At 41.3% G+C, this 21,053-nt stretch overlaps 1 protein-coding gene across 2 annotated transcripts in view; it reads left to right on the top strand.

Annotated features, from left to right (window-relative positions):
* The window catches only part of LOC144683828 (magnesium transporter NIPA2-like), a 45,900-nt gene that overhangs the window by 14,539 nt on the left and 10,308 nt on the right, over nucleotides 1-21,053 (top strand). Inside the window, exons 3-5 of one of the 2 annotated variants that reach the window (XM_078547298.1) lie at nucleotides 4,986-5,042; nucleotides 16,057-16,147; nucleotides 17,678-17,838. In XM_078547298.1, coding sequence (XP_078403424.1) covers nucleotides 4,986-5,042; nucleotides 16,057-16,147; nucleotides 17,678-17,838 — 309 coding nt within the window. The remainder of the gene's footprint in view (nucleotides 1-4,985; nucleotides 5,043-16,056; nucleotides 16,148-17,677; nucleotides 17,839-21,053) is intronic. The other variant, XM_078547307.1, reaches the window with a different exon arrangement.

Below are 21,053 nucleotides of genomic sequence, written 5' to 3' on the forward strand. Positions count from 1 at the left end.
AGGGGAGAGGAATGGTGATATTGGGTGGCTCTTTGGTGATGGGGGAAGTTTGGTGACGGGGGAGGGTAGAAGGTGGTGGAGTGAGTTTGAAAGATGATGGGCAGCATTTTTCCAAACTGACCTTGACTACATAGTCAGTCAGTGAGATCCCCCAAGGTGGGAGGAGGCTCTTTTTGGTTGGGTGGAGTTCAAGGTCAGCACAAGTGGCTGACTAAAGGGACACCCTAATCATTGAGGCATCTGAATGTCAAGGATACTTAGTTGTGTTCTCCTCTCTATGGTGAAGCCCACACAGCAGCAGGTTTGTTCCTGTCTCGTGAACCTCATAACATTGAGATCCCAGCAAGGTGTGGAGCTGCTGGTCATTCTGTGCCATTTGCCATCAGCTGCAGTCAGAAGCAGGGATGAGGGGAGGGAGGTGGATGCTTCCAAGGGGCATGGCTGGTGGAGGGCAGCCAACTTGTGACTCCAAATCTTCATCCTCCTGGGTGAATGGTCATGGCTGACAAGTGATCATGCAGTTAGTCTTTCTATGCTGCCAAGACTCTATAGACTTCTGTGTAGTGGAGACAAGCAGAAAAGTGTGAGAGTGAGTCTTCTTGCATGTGACTCTCATCACCTTACATGAAGGGGAGGGACACCCATCTCTGGTCCTCCAGGATGTCCTTTATCTGGAACGGTTTGGGTGGGGATGCCATGTCCGGATGGAGGCCAGGTGAAGGGTTTAGCACTGGCCTGCTAGCTTTGAGATGGCATGAAACCTGTAAAAGACATGTTCACTTAATGTATCACTTCAATTTGTTCACATATCCATTGAGCTGTCAATGATGCAGGTTGCAGGCTGCCCTGCCTTGGTAATGGCTCTCATCCAGATGAGGAGAAGGAGGGCCTGTCACTGGTCGGCACAAGGAGGAGCAAGGGCCTGAGCAGCAAGAGGCAGGGGGTTCTCTAGGTCAAGAGCTGGCGAACATGGATCACTGCAACGGTGAGCATTGGCCTGACCATGGGTGTATCACTGGTGGTGCTCTTAACGAGAGATGAGTGAAAGGCAATGACGGGGGTGTCCCCGATGTGGCTGCTCGCATCTGTGAGCCTTTCCAGTGTGAGCTTTAGCTGCAAGGACTCTGGGCGAGTAATCCAGATTCCTGGCTTGCAGTGAGTAAATGCCTATCCGAGTGCCGTTCTTTTAACCCCATGAGATAACGGCAGATTGGGTGACTTCCTGCCTGCCCTGCCACAAAATTCGCTGAGCTCCTCACGGGTGCACAATCAATGAGCACAAAAGGTGAAGATCGCACGTGTTCACTGCCCCACCAGCCAGCTGGAATTACCCTGATTATCCTGCCTGCCACCAGATCTAGCCTCCACAAAGGAAAATTCTGCCTGTAACCTAATATCCAGGTTTTTATGGCTACAATTAAATTACAACGTGGATAAGGACTACTTGTCCCAATCAGTCCATTCTGCCAGAGTCCTAATCCCATAAATGTGCTCTTGTGTCCTTTCATTCCTCTTTAATTTCAACCACCCATCTGGCCCATTCTTAAATATTTACATGGTCACAATTGATGACTCCTTCCATTGTTTTACTGATGACTTGGGAGAAGCCTTTTATCATGGTAATTACTTGGGTTAGGTCTAAGCTGTTTTTAGTGGGTAGGACACAACTAAGTAATCTTTTACATCAGTGCATTGGAATCTATGCAATAAAGTAGCTTGACTAGTTCTGGCATGCTGTTTGTCAATACTTCAGCCAGGATATTATCAGCATTTGCAATCTCTGCCATATCCAGGGAATTCTGCCTTGCGTTGTGCTGACACCTTGGCCTCCATTTTTACAGTGGGTGGGAGAGGACATAAAGAACAATATGTGAATTCAGGAATGTGGACTGACAGCCTTTAGCAGGAAACTCGTCAATGACCTGAATAACAGCCGTTATTATGACACTGGCCAGGAATTGGCAGGGTGGAGGTTGAATTACCATTTTCAAAATTTTAATCCTTTACTCAATCCTTGTCTCTGCTTTGGGTGAGGTGGAGCGGGGAAGCAGGTGGGAGAGAGAGTAACATTAAAGTTGAGGTTCTTAGTTGCCTATTATGTCATTGGCAATTCCTTTAATAACCAAAAATCTCTGCATCCAAGGCCCCATGTAATCTTACCTCGGTGCAACATTAAATGCCCCTCTATTTTGCACTACCCCTGACAAAAAAATGAACATGTCCATATATAGTTCATGGTAAGCACTTATTCAAGGTTTGCGTACTTCCCCTTCATAACGCTCCATGCATTCTGATGCCTTTTCTGTTAGCTGTGATTAGTGAAAGCACTTCTGCCTGAGTAGAAGATTGAGGTTTAAAGGCTTCAGCACATGATTAACAGCCAATACTCCAATGCAGTATATGTGTTTTAGTTGAAGTATCATTTTTTAAAATGAGATATGAAACCAAAGCAAAAACAGAATTTCGAGCTCGAAACGTTAACTGATTTCTTCTCCGCCGATGCTGCCAGACCTGCTGAGTTTTTCCAGGTAATTCTGTTTTTGTTTTGGATTTCCAGCATCCGCAGTAGCTTTTAGCTTTTTGTTTTTATCTCTATGAAACCAAAGCTCTGTTTTCTTTGCATTTTTCAAAAATAAACTATCCATAATTTGTAAAGGTACAGTGCAATTCAGTTGTCACCGTTCACAAATTGCAATTAGCTGAGCTACAGTGCATGGCATGCCCAGGTGCCTCACTCCACATACAGTGCAGATTGCATCTACGTTAAACATTTTCTGATACATATAGCCCAAGGGGTTTCCAGCTCATTCCAACTCCTCTGTGTACAATAGTGGGAGAGCTTAAACTGTAGCCTTTGCGATGGCTGCATCAAACCTCAGTGTATCCTTTAGGACATCGAATGGTTACAGAGTCGAGGGAGGCCTTTTGGCCCATCGTGTTCATGCCAGCACTCTGCTAGGGCAACTCGACTGGTCCCATTCCCCCTCCCTTTCCCTGTAGCCCCACATATTTTTTTCTCTTTAGGCGCTTAACCAGTTCCCTTTTTGGAAGCCATGTTGAATTTCTCTCCATGACGCTCTGAGGCAATGCTTTCCAGGTCCTAACCACTCCCTGCATAAAAATGCCTTTTCTCATATTGCTGTTGTGAATCACCTTATTTTTTTAAAAAATTTTTTATACATTTTGAAAATCACCTTAAATCGGTCTCCTCTGGTTCTTAACCTTTCTGACAATGAGAATAATTCCTTTCTCTCTACTCTGCCTAGATGCTGCCATGATTTTGGATACCTCTATCAAACCTTCTTTCTGTTATGGCACAGCTGATTGTAAATGCTGAGGTGTTCAAATCCCCAAAGGGAAACTTGTAACAACTGCCACAACTTAATAGCAATTTGTTTAAGTTTCGAGATGCGTGCCTTGAATTCAGTAGTAATAAGACCACCAAGTCTTATAGGTTTTTACAAAATTAGATTAAGCATTTATTGATAAGAGAAATTATTTTAAACACATACATAGATCTACAAATTATTACTATGATAACTTATAAACCTCCTACTTAATCTGACTTCAAGTTACACTTTCGTTAAGGCAACAGTAAGACACAGATTTTAAAAGACTCAGGCAAGGTGACACACAATATCCTGAACCAGTTGAATTCAAAGTGAGTTTACTTACCTTCAGTTCTTTGAAGATAGCAGCTTGAGGCATAGATGCTGAAGGCTTTTCACACTTGTTAGATCTTAAAAATGCACACAGCCTTCACTCCTTTATACATATTTTCCACTTTGAATGCAAATTCCCATTGTTTCACTATGTCTTTGGGCTTGATCTTCATGATAATAAAAATCTCTCATAGCACTAAGTTTTACCAGTAATCTTTGGGAAAAATAAACACACTGTTTATAAACTTCACCTGACTAGGTGACACATTTCACCCCTCCTTTGAAAACAATCTGGTCTGGTTTATTTAAAAATACAAATGTCTTTTTAGACCTTACATTCTAAACTTTTCCCATGTTTACCATGTTTACATCAAAGCCTTCAGACCAGCTGCCTTTAATTCAATTAAGTCTTGCACATGCATGCACACGCACATGCCAGAACCTTCAGGTCGGCGAGCAGGGGTGAGCCCCGCTTGCTGACGCGTAAAATGACGCGGGGTGACATCGGCGTGTGTCCTGACGTCACTGCGCATCATTCAAATCCTCAGTTCGGCGGGTGTGCAGCAGAGTCGGTTGCGTGTCCACCGAATTGTCCAAGGCCTATTAAGGCCATTTAAAGTCCAATTAAAGTGATTAACTGAGCTGCCCATCCAACCTTAAGAGCCCAGGTGTCCTTCACATTTATCATTAAACCTCATCCATGGGTGGGATGAGGTTTCATGAAGGTTTTTAAAGTTTAATAAAAATTTTTAATAAAATTCATTGACATGTCCTAGCTCATGTGACACTGCCACATGAGGGGACATGTCTTAAATTTTTTTTTTTCTTTAGTTTGATTTTTAAAAATCAAATTACTCTCTGCCTCAGGGAGATTTCTGCGCTAGTTTGCGTGCATGTGAGAAAGAGCGCAGGCCCCAACTCGTGTGTGTGTGTGTGTGTGTGTGTGTGTGTGTCTTTAAACTCTTGATAATGCATTTGCAATCAGATTTTCTTGTCCAGCCACATGTATAATCTGTAAATTAAATGCTTGCAGTAATAAACTCCATCAGAATAGCTTTACAGTTTTGTCTTGAAATCTGTCTAAAAACTTAAAAGGATTGTGGTCTGTATGAACAATTGTTTCTAACAAATTGTTTGCAACATAAATCTCAAAATGCTGCAATGCTAGCAACAGATTGAAGTTTATGATCCTTAACGAATGCAGTGAGCATTAGTGGGGTGGAAAACCTCTAACATTAGGTGTCGCCACTGACAGCAGCTGTCAGGACAAAAATGGGCCTAAATTCAATCCATCAATTTTATTGTTCTGTAATGATTTTGCAGGTCAAGGAGGATATGCCTATCTGAAAGAGTGGCTGTGGTGGGCAGGACTCCTTTCAAGTAAGTGTTTTTTTTTATTTTGATTTTAACTTGTGCTTCAAACCAAAAAATAAAATAGTTTAGAAACAAACTATTGAAAGAGGAGTTTGTGGTGATTCGAGGGTATTGCTGCACAAGATTGCTGCCGGTAATTTGTTTCATGTTTGCAAGGTTAATTTAAATGATTGCTTTTTATGGTGGGTTACAATAGTCACAGCCATTGATCAGCTACATACCCTTAAAGGGGGTGTATCAATGAGAGCATGAAAGCTGAGAAGCAGGGGACTGGGATGGGGTGAGGGGCAGGCGGTGAATAGAAGGGGTACTGTTAGATCCTGTGGATCCTTGGTTGTGAGTGGTGGCTGAGTTGGTACTATTGATAGAGTTGATCAGCAGACACTTCTTAGGTGGAAGCTTTTAGTTTATTTACAAAGGTACTCAACAGCAATTAAACATGAGCTTTCACTTCAAACTCTATCTCTACACTACTTGACTACTAACTACTGAAGTAGCCCATGCTACTCTTCTATTTGATACTAACACCATGCGATCTTCCTTAATAGCACTCTTCTTAAAGATATATTACACATTAGATAACACCATAATTACCACAGGTACTGAGCCACAAAGTTGGAATTTAACACTCAGTATAGAAAGTAAACCACCATTATTTGGTTGTCATTTGCGTACTTGTGCCAACCACTGACAAAACAATGTACCATGCACTTTCACACTTGGGACATTAGGACCAATTTTTCAAATGTGTACTTTTGGCAAGTCTTTCTTATCATGAGTACATACTGTGAGTTGGTAGGCATGAGCCCGATGACTTTTTCCCAATGTGTACCCCTTAATATTTTGAGTGCATTCAGGTTAGTTTCCTGTAACATTAGGTCCTAGAAACAATGAGGGGCATGCCATATTAGACTTAGCAATGAATAATGAGCCAGATTTATCTATTGGCAATTATCCAATAGCAATCATAATAAGATTGAGTTCAACGTGTGTTTGAACGTGAGAAACACAAAACAGCTACCAGGAATCTGGATTTAAGTAAGGCTGACTGCAATGTGATGAGACAGGGACAGTGCAGAGTGGTATGGGCAAATCCATTAATGGGTAAAAGGCAGTAGGGGGCAATCAAAAATGTTGTGATATAGTGTTAGTTTATAGCCCTAAGGGACAAGTTGTGCCTGAACAAACAGCCATGGACAAATAAAGGGGTAAAGGACAACAAAAGATATATCATGCAAAAATGGAAAAAGTAGCACAGATCCCAGCAAATGGGAAGGGTGACAAAATAGTAAGGGTGACAATAGTATTGGAAGAAACTTGCAAGGGGTATCAAGATTAACACAAAATGATATTAGGAAAAAGTGGGTGGTCAGGTGCCAAGTGGGTTCCTTGAAAACTGGTAAGTGATATTGTCAGTGAAAATAAGGAAATAGCTGACGCCGAATAATTACTTTGCATCGGTATTGAATCAGGGTTGGGGTCCCACCAAAATTAACAAATGCAAAATAACAGTCATGAAGAAAATAATGGCATTAAAGAGTGACAAATCTTCAGACCAGATGGTTTACATCCAAAGGTTTTAAAGGGTTTTTTTAAAATAGATGAGAACATTGCTGATGCCCTAACTATGATATTCCAAAGTTCTGTCAATTCTGTAAGCATTCCTTTAGATTGGAAAATTGTGCCTATCACTCCACTATTTCGGAAAGGTGAAAGAGGGAAACCAGGCAATTATAGTTAGCCTAACATCCGTTGTCGGGAAATTACTAGAGTGTATGTTGAGGAGAGGGTGACTGGACACCTTGAAAGTTTTCAGCCAATCAGAACCAGCATGGATTTTTAAAGGGTAGATTACATCAAACAAACCTGATCAAATTTTTTTGAGCTGACTAAAGTAGTGAAGATGGAAATGCCTAGGGATGTTATTTACAATGAATTTCAGAAGGCATTGGATAAAGTTCCTCATAAGGGACTGCTGGCTAAAGTAGATTGCTGCAGGTAATTTGTTTCATGTTTGCAAGGTTAATTTAAATGATTGCTTTTTATGGTGGGTTACAATAGTCACAGCCATTGATCAGCTACATATCCTTAAAGGGGGTGTATCAATGAGAGCATGAAAGCTGAGAAGCAAGGGAAACTATAGGCCTGGTTAGCAAATTGGCTGAGCGGCAGGAGATGGAGAGTGGGGATAATAGGGAGGTACTCTAAATTGGCAGGATGTGACTAATGGTGTCCCACAGGGATCTGTGTTGTGGTTTCAACAACTTAGATGATGGGATTGAAAGCCATATATTCAAGTTTGCTGATGACACATAGATGGCGTTGTAAACAGCGTTGATGGGCAAAGAAGAAATTCCTGGTGAATAGATCATTAAAGTGCCTTGGATAGGTACAGAAAATAATCAAAAAGGTTTACAAATGCTGGCCTTTATATCAAAGGGCTAGATTACAAGGAGGTTATGGTAATGCAGCAGCCATTCAAAACTCTGGTTAGAGAACATTTGGAGTACTGTGAGCAGTTCTGAGCACCACATCTTAGGAAGGATATTTTTGCCTTGGAGGGAGTGCAGTATAGATTTTCCAGAATGATACCTGGACTGCACATGTTAAATTACAAGATATATTTTTTAAAATGCTAGGTTTGTGTTCCCTGGAACTTAGAAGGTGATTTGATTGAAGTTATCAAGATATTAAGGATGACAGATAAGATAAATAAGGAGAAATCTTTTCTGCTGGTTGGGGACTCTGGGACTTGGGGGCATTGTCTAAAAATTAGAGATAGACCTTTCAGGAGAGAGCTTGGGAAACCCTTTTATACACATTGGGTTACAAATTTGCAATTCTTCTCCACAAACGACAATTGATGTTTGATCAATTGTTCATTTTAAATCTGCAATTGATAGATTTTTGTTATCCAAAGGTATTAAGGGCTACAAGACAAAGCATGTAAATGGGGTTAAGTCACAGATCAACCATGATCTCATTGAACAGTGAAACAGGCTTGAGAGGCTAAATGGCTTACTCCTTTTTCTATATTCTTTTGAGGTTCCACACAAGGGGCATACATTCAGAATATCTTCCCTTGGTACATCTACTCCAATTTCTGATACAAACTGTACAAAATGCAGCATTTTATTTATCCTTGGGCACAATTGAAAGATAAAATATTTGTTCGAAAATATGATGTTGGCACGTTTGCATCAGGTCCTTGAGATGCACCATAAAGAGCAGCAAGACAACCACATGCAACCATGGAAGTTTTTAGCACAGAAAGAGGCTGTTTGACATATTGTGCTAAAACAATTTGAAACTAATCCAGTTGACCTGCTTTCACGCCATAGCTTTGCATCTATAATTGGCACAAGCATGTACTGTCAACCTTCTCTAATCCACAGTGAATATGATATTAGCCAAAAGCAAGTGAGAGAACTATTGGTTTAGCAGTGCAAAACCTTTTAGGTTGACAAAAGTTCCAAATTCATAAAGGAATACATGGGTCTTTCAAAACATCAAACTTAAAAAGAAAAATTTATTCTGACACATATAGGGCAATTATGAGGGCATGAAAGTGATCTGGCGAATGAAGTTAAGGGATAGGTCGATAGAGGTTCAGTGGCAGACATTTAAAGGGATATTTCAGAATACACAGAATAGATACATCCAATGAGAGAGAGAATTCCAAGCGGAGGGTCCACCATCCGTGGTTAACTAAAAAAGTTAGACAGTATCAAACTTAAAGAAAAAGCATATAATTACACAAAGATGGTCGGCAAGTCAGAAGATTGGAAAGAATATAAATAACAGCAAAGAATGACTAAAGATTACTAAGGAGGGAAAATTTAAAGTATGAGAGAAAGCTGGCTAGTAATATAGGCCGGGATTTTCCAGTCCTGTCGTGGGTGGGACCCGCCATGGGTGAGGCGGCGCCCCAGCCAGAAGTCCATTGACTTGTGGCGGGACTAGAAGATCGTGGCGGCGGGCGGGTGTGGAAAATCCCGCCCATAACGACGGATAGTAAGAGTTTCTTTAGATATTTAAATAAGCAGAGTTGACGAAGTGAGCGTTGGTCCTAATGCTGTGCGTCTGGGGAATTGATAATGGAAAGTAGGGAGATGGTGGATAAATTAAACAGGTATTTTGCTTTGGTTTTCACTATAGGTCCTCTATAGTGCCCTACTAGTAACATCCCGCAAATAGCTGTAAATCGGGGAATGGAAGGGAGGGAGGAACCCTGGAAAATTGCAATCACCAGGGAAGGGGTATTAAGCAAATTGTTGGGGCTGTGGGCTGACAAATCTGGATGGACTTCACCCTAAGGCCTTGAAAGAAGTGACTAGTGAGATAGTTAATGCATTGGTTTAAATTTTCCAAAATTCCCTAGATTAGATTAGAAAATAGCAAATGTAACCTCTTTATTCAAAAAGGGAGGGAGACAGAAAGCAGGAAACTACAGGCCAGTTAGCCTAACGTGTCATAGGGAAAATGTTAGAAGCTATTATTAAAGATATTATAGCGGGGCACCTAGAAAAATTCCAGACAATCAGGCAGAGTTAACACGGTTTTGTAAAAGGGAAATCATGTTTAACCAACTTATTGGAGTTCTTTTGAAGGAGTCACATGTGCTGTGGATAAAGAGGGACCTGTGGATGTACTGTACTTAGTTTTCCAGAAGACATTTGATAAAGTGCCACATCAAAGGTTATTGCAGAAAATAAAAGCTCATGTTGTAGGAGGTAACATACTGACATGGATAGAAGATTGGCTAGCTAACAGGAAGCAGAGAGTTGGCATAAATGGGTCTTTTTCTGGTTGGCAGGATGTGACAAGTGGTGTGCCACAGGGTCAGTGCAGGGGTATCAACCAATTTTTTACATTTTATATAAATGATTTGGATGAAGGGACAAAAGGAATGGTTGCTAAATTTGCTGATGGCACAAAAAGATAATTAGGAAAGTAAATTGTGAAGAGGATGTAAGGAGGCTACAAAGTGACATAGGCAAAGATCTGGCAAATGGAGTTTAATGTGGGCAAATGTGAAATCGTTCATTTTGGCAGGAAGAATAAAAAAGAAACTTATTGTTAAAATGGTGAGAGATTGTAGAGCTCCAAGATTCAGAGGGATTTGGGTGTCCTAGTGCATGAACCACAAAAGGTTAGTATGCATGTACAGCAAGTAATTAGGAAAGCTAATAGAATGTTATCATTTATTGTGAGAGGAATTTATTACAAAAGTAGGGAGGTTATGCTTCAGTTGTACAGGGCATTGGTAAGACCACATCTAGAGTATTGTATACAGTGCTGGTCTCCTTATTTAAAGAAAGATGTAAATGCATTAGAAGCAGTTCAGAGAAGGTTTACTAGACTAATACCAGGAATGGGCAGGTTGTCTCATGAGGAAAGGTTGGACAGGTTAGGCTTGTATCCATTGGAATTCAGAAGTGTAAGAGGTGACTTAATTGAAACCTTTAAGATTCTGGGGGGTCTTGACAGGGTGAATGTGGAGAGGATGTTTCCTCTTGTGGGAGAATTTAGAATTAGGGGTCACTGTTTAAAAATAAGGGGTTGCTCATTTAAGACAGAGATGAGGAGAACATTTTTCTCTGAAGGTTGTGTGTCTTTGGAACTCTCTTCCTGAAAAGGCAGTGGAAGCAGAGCCTTTGAATATTTTTAAGGCCAAGCTAGATAGATTCTATCTAGCTTGGCCTTAACAAGGGAGATGGTGAAAGGTTATTGGGGGTAGGCAGAAATGTGGGGTTGAGGTTGCATTCAGATCAGCCATAATCTTATTGAATGGTGGAGCAAGCTTGAGGGGCCGAGTGGCCTACCTCTGCTCCTAATTCGTATGTTCATCAGATGTAGGTGTCACTGACAAGGCCAGTGTTTGTTGCCCATCCCTAATTGCCCTTGAACTGAGTGGCTAACTAGGCCATTTCAGAGGGCTGTGCTGTGGCCATTGCTACGGATTTGGATCTGGATCTGGACCTATGTCAGCCAGACCAGTCAGGATGGCAGATTTCCTTCCCTACAGGGCATTAGTGAAGCAGATGGGTTTTTACAACAATCGTTGATAGTTTTATGTTCACTATTACTAGACTAGCTTTCAACTTCCAGAATTTATCAACTGAATTTAAGTTCTACCAGCTACTGGAGTGAGATTTGAACCTATGTCCCCAAAGCTTTATCCTGGGCCTCTGGATTGCTAGTTCAGTGACATTATCACAATGTCACCAGGTCCCTACATGGATCCATGGATCCATGGTTCCCTGGACCCTGAAACTCTGATCTTGACTCTTTTGCAGACCCTATAACCTGTAATAATAAAAAATACCAAGAACATAGGAACAAGAGTATACAATAGTCTGTTCCGCTATTCAGATAGATCATCTGATCTCAACTACGCCTACCTGCCTTGTTCCCTAATTCTTGTTCAACAAAAATCTACGCATCTCAGTTTTGGAATTTTCAGTTGGTCAAGTCTCAACAATATTTTGGCAGAGTGCGCTCCATGTTGCTACTATCCTTTTTGAGACTAGGAGCTTCCTGGCATCACTCTTGAATGTCCTAACTCTGATTTTAAGATTATTCACTCTTGTTCTGGATTCCCCAGACAAAGGAAATCATTTCTGTCAATCTATCCTTTAACACCTCATTTAGATCATCACTTGATTTTGTATACTGAGGGGAATACTAGCCTACTTGTCAGTTTTTATTCACCAGAGTCATGCATTTACAGTGTTATGGACACTAGGGCGAGGTAGATTGAATTATTTTCACTGTTCCTCTCTTCTGCCTGTGACAGCGGTAGTTTTAATTTCTAATTTAATTTGTTTCCATTAGTATCCTTTCCCTTGTTGAAATGGGCTGTGGTGTGTTTACCAAATCCCGGTTTGAGGTCCAATGTTAAAAATAACCCCACAGCAAAATCTTTAAGGCAAAATGCAGCTAGGATTTATTAATGCATTCAAAACGCACACTCAAGTATACAAGGTAGAAAGGCAGAGAAACAAAGGAAAAACAGTTACAAATTGCAAGTTACTTATATAAAAAAAAATCAGAAAAGGTATTGGCATTAATTCACGTGAGTAAAGTCCAGTAAGTCAATGTCCAATGAAGGTTCTCTCAGGTGGCTTTGACTGACAGAATTCCTGGTCTTTGTCCTAGGAACTTGGTTGAGGCAGTTGATGATGCAGCAAACTATTCTTGTGTTCTGGGAATTATTTCACTCTAGATAAAATACAGTATTCTTTCTGGAGGTCTGACTTTGAGGGAAATGGAGGTCAGACGCAGGCTGCTAGTCTCGAGTCTGGTTTCTTCTTCTGATGTTAAACCCCAACTGATGACAGGATCCAAAAGCTGTATAATTAAAGCAATTCAAACAGCTCAAGTGTCAGTCATGTGACGGGGCAGTTTCAGGTGGAGCCATTCAGCTAGTGATGGACTTTAAGGACTCTTGTTAAAATCCATGGTACTTTGAGCAGATAACTTTGGAACCATTAGCACAACGTTGGAGATGAGGAGTCCTAATAGCTTTGCCTTTGTCCAGAGCTGGCTAGTCCAGGTGTCTCGTCTACTAGTCCTTTGTGTTGGCTTGCCTGAAATGCTCATACAATGCAAGAGGTGTCACATTCCAGGAGATTAATGAATTGGTCTTTAACCATTTTTAAAAGCAGAGTTTAAACAAGAGAGTATGGAAGAGAAACAAATTTTTAAGGCTTTTCTTTTCTTCATGCCTTCTTGCCTTGACAACAGGCAATCCCCAAAGTAAATCATTCCCTTTTGTAAGACCAGATGCAAGCTGTTCAGTTCGCAGCTTCGTCTCAGGGGTAATGTCTATCACTTTTGATATTTTGCCTTGCAGAATGTTGTAGTTCCATCTGGTGTTATTCTTCTGAGAGTTTCAGTGCTGCTTCTGACTTTGGGTACAACATTTTTGCCAGAAGGGTGACTGAATTACTGTAAGGTTTTGAGAAGCAGCTGCAGAGCTTGAAAACAATGGCAAGATTGACTTGTAAAGTGCAAAAGCCAACGCAAGGAACACTCCTTGGTCAGTCTAGGGTTACCAATCCTCTAAATTGTCTTAAAAGTCTCCAGCATCTGAAGATTAATCTCCAGGGCAATGCTGCGAGCAACACTGCAGGAAAACCAAAGGGTCATTTAAAAAAAACGTTTTCTTTGTAGACTTGGTTTATTAGTTATTATATTATTGGAAATTAGGATGGAAAAAAAACTGTTTAAAAAAGAGAATGCCTGTTTGGCCATCAAAAATCGCCCAAATGGGTAATGAGTCTCTTTACTATCCAATTAGCATAGGAAGATGATACATCATAATGATGGATATGTTGCAGAACCAATAGTGCAAGTATGGGGACCGGGGCAGTTGAAAGCAGGAGGTCAAATAATAATTAACCTCCAGGAATGAATTCAGCCAGAGTTGGCAAACCTAGCCCAGACAACAGACCATATAATAAAACCCATTAACCACAGCAATTCTTTTATTCTGTCATCTGAGTTTAAGTAGTTTACTAATCATGCAGCCGAGTTTCTTGGCAGACGTCCCTGCTGCAGTATCAGGCCACTGTTGGCCTCACAAAAGTAATCCCACCATTTATCGCCTACTCATCTAGAAGCTAGGCAGAGAACTGCCTGGAGAAGAATCACCTAGTGCATGGGTTTTACGGGCTGTGGGAAGAGTTGTGTCTTTCACTTCATAAACTCATCCATCAGATTTCATGTGATAATTCTCTCATTTATGGGGCATGATTATATTAGCAGCACTGGCTGTTGAGAGAGACAAATTGCTAGTGTCTAATGCAATTCCCAAAGCATTTACCCTGTAGATGAGAGAATATTATATAGGGGACATTGGTCCTCGTCACGCCTATTTTTTGGGTGAAAATTTAGAGTTGAAGGGTTAATTTCTGGGCATAATCCTACCATCTGATCTCCCACAGATGTGTAATGGCCGCCAATTTAAACAATTATCAAATGTCCAAGGTTCCCGCCTAATGCAAGCCCCCCTGGTTTGGGATCAGTTATACATGTAGGATAATATCCCAGAAGTAGTACAGCTCTGCAGAGGGACCTCACTTCTACAGCTGAGGAACATTATGCTGCTGCAACACCTTCAAAAGGGTGGAACTAAAGGGGATAGAAGTTACTTAGACCTGTCCAAAAGTTTCCTGCAGAGCTTTCTGGGGATATCTCAATATGGGAAGGTACAGTAGATGGAAGATGTGGCTCAAACTAGGTCCTCTTCCTCCTTCTCTGCAAGCCTAGCTTATTCCACAACTGAAGCCTGTGTATCAGCATCCTGCTATATGCTAGTACTACTAATGGGATAGCAAGAGGATCAATTGAGTTTCCAAGCCCTGCCTCCTCGCCATATTTTAAATATGTTAAGGCACCCAAGGTTGGGTGGCTGACATCCCTGTTAATGTGGCAGTGAATTGGTGGCAGGTCTCCCCATTCCTTTTTCTGTGTTGCATCTTGCTAGGACTGTCAGAAAGCAGCTGGTTCCCCAGAGGAAATCTCAGACCAGTGTGTCAAATTACTTTAAAATGTGTACAATTCTGCAGTAACAGAATTGAAATATATTTCAATCTGGTATTACCTCCAAGGAGACTGCAAGGAGTACATTGGGCAGAATTTAATTAGTAAGATGATGGTCTCACCAACTGTTTGGAGAACGAATATGAGCCTTGCCTAGCTTCTCTATGGCAGGTCTGGCGCATTTACCAGGTAATAAGGCACTTACCTGGCCTCCTACTCGATCAAGGCCCTAATCAGATGTTGGCAGCACTGGCGATGCCACTGGGAGTAGTGGCCACTGCCGGTATTACACTTAGGCCTGCAGGAGGGAGATTGGCCATGTGCCCTGAGACAGAGGTGAGTGTGGACAGGATGGAGGAGTCATGGGGAGGGGATCAGAAGAAAGGGCAGAGGGAGAGGCTTTCAGTAGACCCCCCGCCCCCCAACAACTCCCTTCGCAATGCTGTGTCCCTCAATTGGGCACAATGCCCACGAACGTGATACCCTCCTCTACCCAGTAGACCACCAGACAAACCTCATGGGGTTTACTGGGCAGCCTCCCTGGGTAGTGAACACCAGTGGCAGCGTGATAATGCTCTTAAGTGGTTGCTTAAGGGCCTCAATTGGCCCCCAGCCTCCACTCTTCCCATTCGGAGCTTGATCAGAAGGACTAGGGAAGGCACCGGGATAACCACCTGTCACCCTCCTGCCTGATCAAATGGAGCGCCCCAGCCCTGGCCTTCAAACTCACCTCTGGTGGGGACATTAAATTCTGGTCGTTATTTCAGAGTCGATACAGTAATAAATTAGCTCTGTTATAGAATCATAGAATGATAAATGTGCTGAAGGAGACCATTTGGCCCATTGTCCCTATGCTGGCTCTTTGATAGAGCTATTTACTTCTCTGCTCTTTCCCCATAGCCTGTAAACATTGCCCTTTCAAGTATTTATCCAATTTCCTTCCAAAAGTTACTGTTGAACCAATCTCCACCACCCTTTCAGGCAGTGCATGCCAGATCACAACTTACTATGCAAATTTTCCTTCCTTCATGCCACCTCTGGTTCATTTGCCATTACCTTAAACCTATTGCCCTCTGGTTACTGGCCCTTCTGCCATATTATAAAATCCTTCATGATTTTGAGCATCTATACAGAACAAGTAAAGGATTTTTAAAAAATCCTTCTGAATTGGGTATCTTCTCCAAAAGCTCTTCACTGAGATCAGTATCAGCTAAATAAATATGGCTAAATACCATCCAGTTTCAAGTTCTGTAATGTGAATGGAGTTTTAGGGACCTACAGACAACAAGCTGTAATATGTAGCTCATATAAAAGTAGTACATTTATTAAGGGAATGGGAAGAAAGAATTTCAAATTTACAACAACCATGGGAAGAGGACAAGGCCTTGGGAAATAAAAGACCTGAAAGCTTAGGTTGTATGATTTCTCGAGCCTTTGTAAACTTACATGTCAAACATATTTTGTTTTGCAGTGGGTGCTGGGGAAGCTGCTAACTTTGCTGCCTATGCATTTGCACCTGCCTCACTGGTTACACCACTAGGTGCATTAAGTGTGCTTATGAGGTACGATTTTTTTTTAATGCATTGATTGGAATACTTTTAGAAACAAATCATACTGGCTTGGATGTAACCGTGGAACAATCGGGTCAGATTGTGATGTTTATTGATTGCCAGCCAGCACTTGGCTAGTTGGAAAGGCACCAGGGCTAGCTAGCATCAGTGGGACTACACTCTAGAATAAGGTGATGTCGTCAGAAGAGAAAGGTTTTCATAACTTATTTGTGGGCAATTAAATTATGTATAGTAACCTGAATGATCAATTATCCTGTTTTGACCCTTGCTCGACTCTGATGTAGAGTCATGGTGTTGTATTCCATTTTGCTGTGGAAATTAATCTTTCAAAAATATTATAGCCAACTTTCATCTTGGTATTGTCCCATTTCCCTGCAGGAATGGGACAGTAATGAGACAAGTGCAGTAGTTATTGCTCCATTTCTGACAATATCTGGCCCATTGTGTTTCTTGAAGCTGACTGTAAAATAAGCATCCAGTGCCCGTCTAAAACAGGTGAGAGCTCATGAAATAGGAATGTAAGAACCGAAATAGGCCATTCAGCCCTTTAAATGCCAGGTGGGCTTGATAGTATTGTGGCTGATGTTTATCTTAACTCCATCCAGCAGTCTTGGTTCCATGACCCTAAATCCCCTTTCCTAATAAAAATCTATTTAAAGTAATGCAGATGGGGATCATAGGATGTACATTGGACCCAATGCAATTTTCATGATGTGAACGCACTGCACAAATTCCATTCAGTGGTATTGAAGGTAATGTAGCGAAACTAGTGGTTCTTATGGGAACCACAGGAGACTGCTCCAGAAAAGTTTTGCGTGGGTCAGAAGTAGGAGGAATCTTTGTCCTTGGTGACAACCTTCCACAGCTTCCCTGCAAATGTTTGTCGTCCTTAGCACCAATCTACTGACTCAGCTCTACAAAGGAGTTGGAATCTTGTGCCAGGACTAGAATTCCATGTTCTTTTCAGAGGCAACCTAGATGGAAGTTAGTTTTATGATGTGACACATGTAACTGGTCCAGTCCAGTTATGCCATATTGAATGTAAGACACCTTAAGTTTAAGACCTTAAATTTTGTTGTCAAATTTTGTTTGCCTCTTTTATCCCACAACCTGACATGGAACTTTCTCAAAAACATTACTGGCTTTAAACAATCTGTGGTTCACTGCATCATCTAGGAACGCATCACACATCATGGTGCTTCATTGCTACGCAAATGTATCCACTGCAGAGTTGAGTTTAAAGTATAAACTTACCTCTAGTTCAGCACTAATTGTTAGTAAATTGGCAAGAAATTTTGCACGAGTTACATGAGAATGTTACAAATGTGCAGGGGAGGCAAATTAATGGACCATGTCAAAATTGTTATATACCCGATCCATATTGTAGCTGACCTGCAGGTTGCTTCCTGATGCCAAAATGGAAAAATGATTGATTACCCAGGAGTATAGCATACACATGCATATATTTAGACGTTTTCACTGCAATGTGCTGCCAATTTTTCTGTTTTATACTTCACACAGTGCTGTGCTCTCATCATATGTCTTAAATGAGCGACTGAATATTCACGGCAAGTTAGGATGCATGCTGAGCATTGTAGGGTCAACAGTAATAGTGATCCATTCTCCAGAAGAGGAAGGAGTTCAATCCTTGCATGAGATGGAAGAAAAGCTAAAAGGCACAGGTACATTTTAGAAATATTATAATGTATTTTTGTAAACCAAGAACTTAAAATCTGGAATGATAAAGAGCTCTTAAACACTTCAAGCCTACTCCTTTCCGATTGATAAACATAGAAAATAGGAGCAGGAGTAGGTCATTCGGCCCTTTGAGCCTGCTCCGCCATTCAATATGATCACGGCTGATCCTCTATCTCAACACCATACTCCCGCATTCTCCCCATACCCCTTGGTGCCTTTAGAATCTATTTCCTTCTTAAATATGTTCAGTGACTTGGCCTCCACACCCTTCTATGGTAGAGAATTCCATTGGTTCACCACCCTCTGAGTGAAGAAATTTCTCCTCATCTCAGTCCTAAATGGTCTACCCTGTATCCTGAGACTGTGACCCCTTGTTCTAGACCCTGCAGCCAGAGGAAACATCATCCCTGCATTCAGCCTGCCCATCCCTGCCAGAATTTTATGTTTCAATGAGATCTCCTCTCATTATTCTAAACTCCAGTGAATACAGGCCTAGTCGGCCCAATCTCTCCTCATATGACCATCGTGCCATTCCAGGAATCAGTCTAGTGAACTTTCGCTGCACTCCCCCTCTGGCAAGTATATCCTTTCTTAGGTAAGGAGACCAAAATTGCACACACTACTCCAGGTGTGGTCTCACCAAGGCCCTGTACAGCTGCAGTAAGACATCCTTGCCCCTGTACTCAAGTGAGTACAAAGCAATGAAGGCCAACATACCATCTGCCACCTTAACTGCTTGCTGCACCAGCATGCTTGCTTTCAGATGGTGTAAAAATACTTGAAGATCAGGCACAATTTGATAGCTTTTGTACTACTTTTGTACCCAGTTGTAATGGGTGCAAAGAGAGTAGTGTGTGTGGAAAGAACTCTTCAATTGGCAAATTGTTTATTTTTGTACTTATACCTTTTTAGCGCCATATTTTTATTTTCTTCCCATACTCCTAAACCCATGTGGTTTGCACAGAATGAGGCCATTTTTGCCTGTTTTGAGAGCCCAGCTCTCCCTGGGATCAATTTACCTACTGCTGTTCCCCTGCCTTTTCCCTGTATGCCTGTACATTCTTTCTTTTCACACTGAACCTGCCTCCAGCACATTCTCAGGCAGTGTATTCCAGATCCTAACCACTCGGTGCATGAAAAAGTGTTTCCTCATGTCACCATTGCTTCTTTTGCTAATTAGCTTAAATCTGTGACCTCTTGTCCTGGAACCACCCACCAATGGAAGCATTTTTTTCTTTAACTGCTCTGTTCAGACCCCTATCAAACCTATCAGACCTCTATCAAATCACCTCTCTGCTTTCTCTTCTCCAAGGAAAACAGTCCCAACTTCTCCAACCTATCTACATAACTGAAGCTCCTCATCTCTGAGACCATTCTCGTGAATCTTTTCTGCACTCTTTCTAATGCCTTCACATCTTTCCTAAAGTGTGGCACCCAAAACAATGGCTAATGTTTGAAGAAGTATTCCATAGCTCTGAGCAAAGATATATTCTTTCTCAATGGAATGATCCTAGGAGAAGGATCCATCATCCGTGGCTAACTAAGGAAGTTAAAGATAGTGTCAAATTGAAGAAAAAAACATACAACACTGCAAAGGTTAGTGGTAGGTCAGAAGATTGGACTGATTTTAGAAATCGGCAAAGAATAATGAAAAAAAAAGAAAGATTAGAGTACGAGAATAAACTAGCTAGAAACATAGAAACTCTTACTATCTGTTCTTATAGGAATTTAAAAGGAAAAGAGTAACTACAGTGAGTGTTGGTCCCTTAGAAAGTGAGACTGGGGAATTAATAATGGGAAACAAGGAAATGGTGGAAACATTGAACAGGTGTTTTGTCTGTCTTCACGGTAGAAGATACAAAAGAACACTCAAAGACTACTTGAAAATCAAGGGTAAAAGAAAGGAAGGGGGGAACTTAAACAATCACAATCACTAGGGAAAAGTTACTGGGAAAACTAATAGAGCAAAAGGTTGACAAGTCTCCTGGACCTGATAGCTTTCATCTTAGGGCCTTAAAAGAAATGGCTGCAGCGATGGTAGATGCACTGGTGGTGATCTTCCAAACGTCTCTAGATTCTTGAAAGGTCCCAGCAGATTGGAAAATTGCAAATGTGACACTTTTATTCAAGAAAGGAAGGAGACGGAAAGCTGGAAACTATAGGCCAGTTAACCTAACGTCCATCATGGAGAAAATGCTATAATCCATTATTAAAGAGGTAGTAGCAGGATATTTAGAAAATCATAATACAGTCAGGCAGAGTCAACATGGTTTTGTGAAAGAGAAATCATATTTGACTAATTTATTGCAATTTTGTGAGGAAGTTTCAAGTAAGGTGGATAGAGGGGAATCTGCAGATGTGATGTACTTGGATTTCCAAAAGGCATTTGACAAGGTGCCACATCCAAGGTTATTTCACAAAATAAAAGCTCATGCTGTAGGGGGTAAAAATTAGCATGGATAGAGGATTGGTTAGCTAACAGGAAGCGGACAGTAGGGATAAATGGATCTTTTTCAGGTTGGCAAGTTGTGACTAGTGGAGTGCCACAGGTATTAGTGCTGGGGCCTCAACCATTTACAATCTATATCAATGACTTGGTTGAAGGAACCAAATGTATGGTTGCTAAATTTTCTAAGCTAGGTAGGAAAGTAAGCTGTGAAGAGGACATAAGGAGCCTGTAAAGAGATAGAGAAACGTTAAGTGAGTGGGCACAAATCTGGCAGATGGAGCATAAAGTGGGAAAATGTAGATTTGCCTACTTTGGCAGGAACAATAGAAAAGTAGCATTTAAATGGAGAGAGATTGCAGAACTCTGAGGTACAGAGGGATCTGGCTGTCTTAATACATGAATCATAAAAAAATGGCATGCAGGTACAGCAAGTGATTAGGAAGGCAAATGGGATGTTGATGTTTATTGCAAGAAGAATTGTGGCTAATTTGAAATGTAGAGACGCCACTATCAGTGGTTGGCAAAGTCATTACTGTCCTCCGATAAAAGCAAAATACCGCAGATGCTGGAAATCTGAAACAAAAACAGAAAATGCTGGAAAAACTCAGCAGGTCTAACAGCATCTGTGGAGAGAGAAAATGCTAACTCTGCTTCTCTCTCCACAGATGCTGTTGTACCTGCTGAGTTTTCCCAGCATTTTCTGTTTTTGTTTCATTACTGTCCTCAATTGTTATGCATATAATTCATTAA

This window comes from Cetorhinus maximus, chromosome 1 (assembly GCF_964194155.1).
Source record: "Cetorhinus maximus chromosome 1, sCetMax3.hap1.1, whole genome shotgun sequence".
Lineage (NCBI taxonomy): Eukaryota > Metazoa > Chordata > Chondrichthyes > Lamniformes > Cetorhinidae > Cetorhinus > Cetorhinus maximus.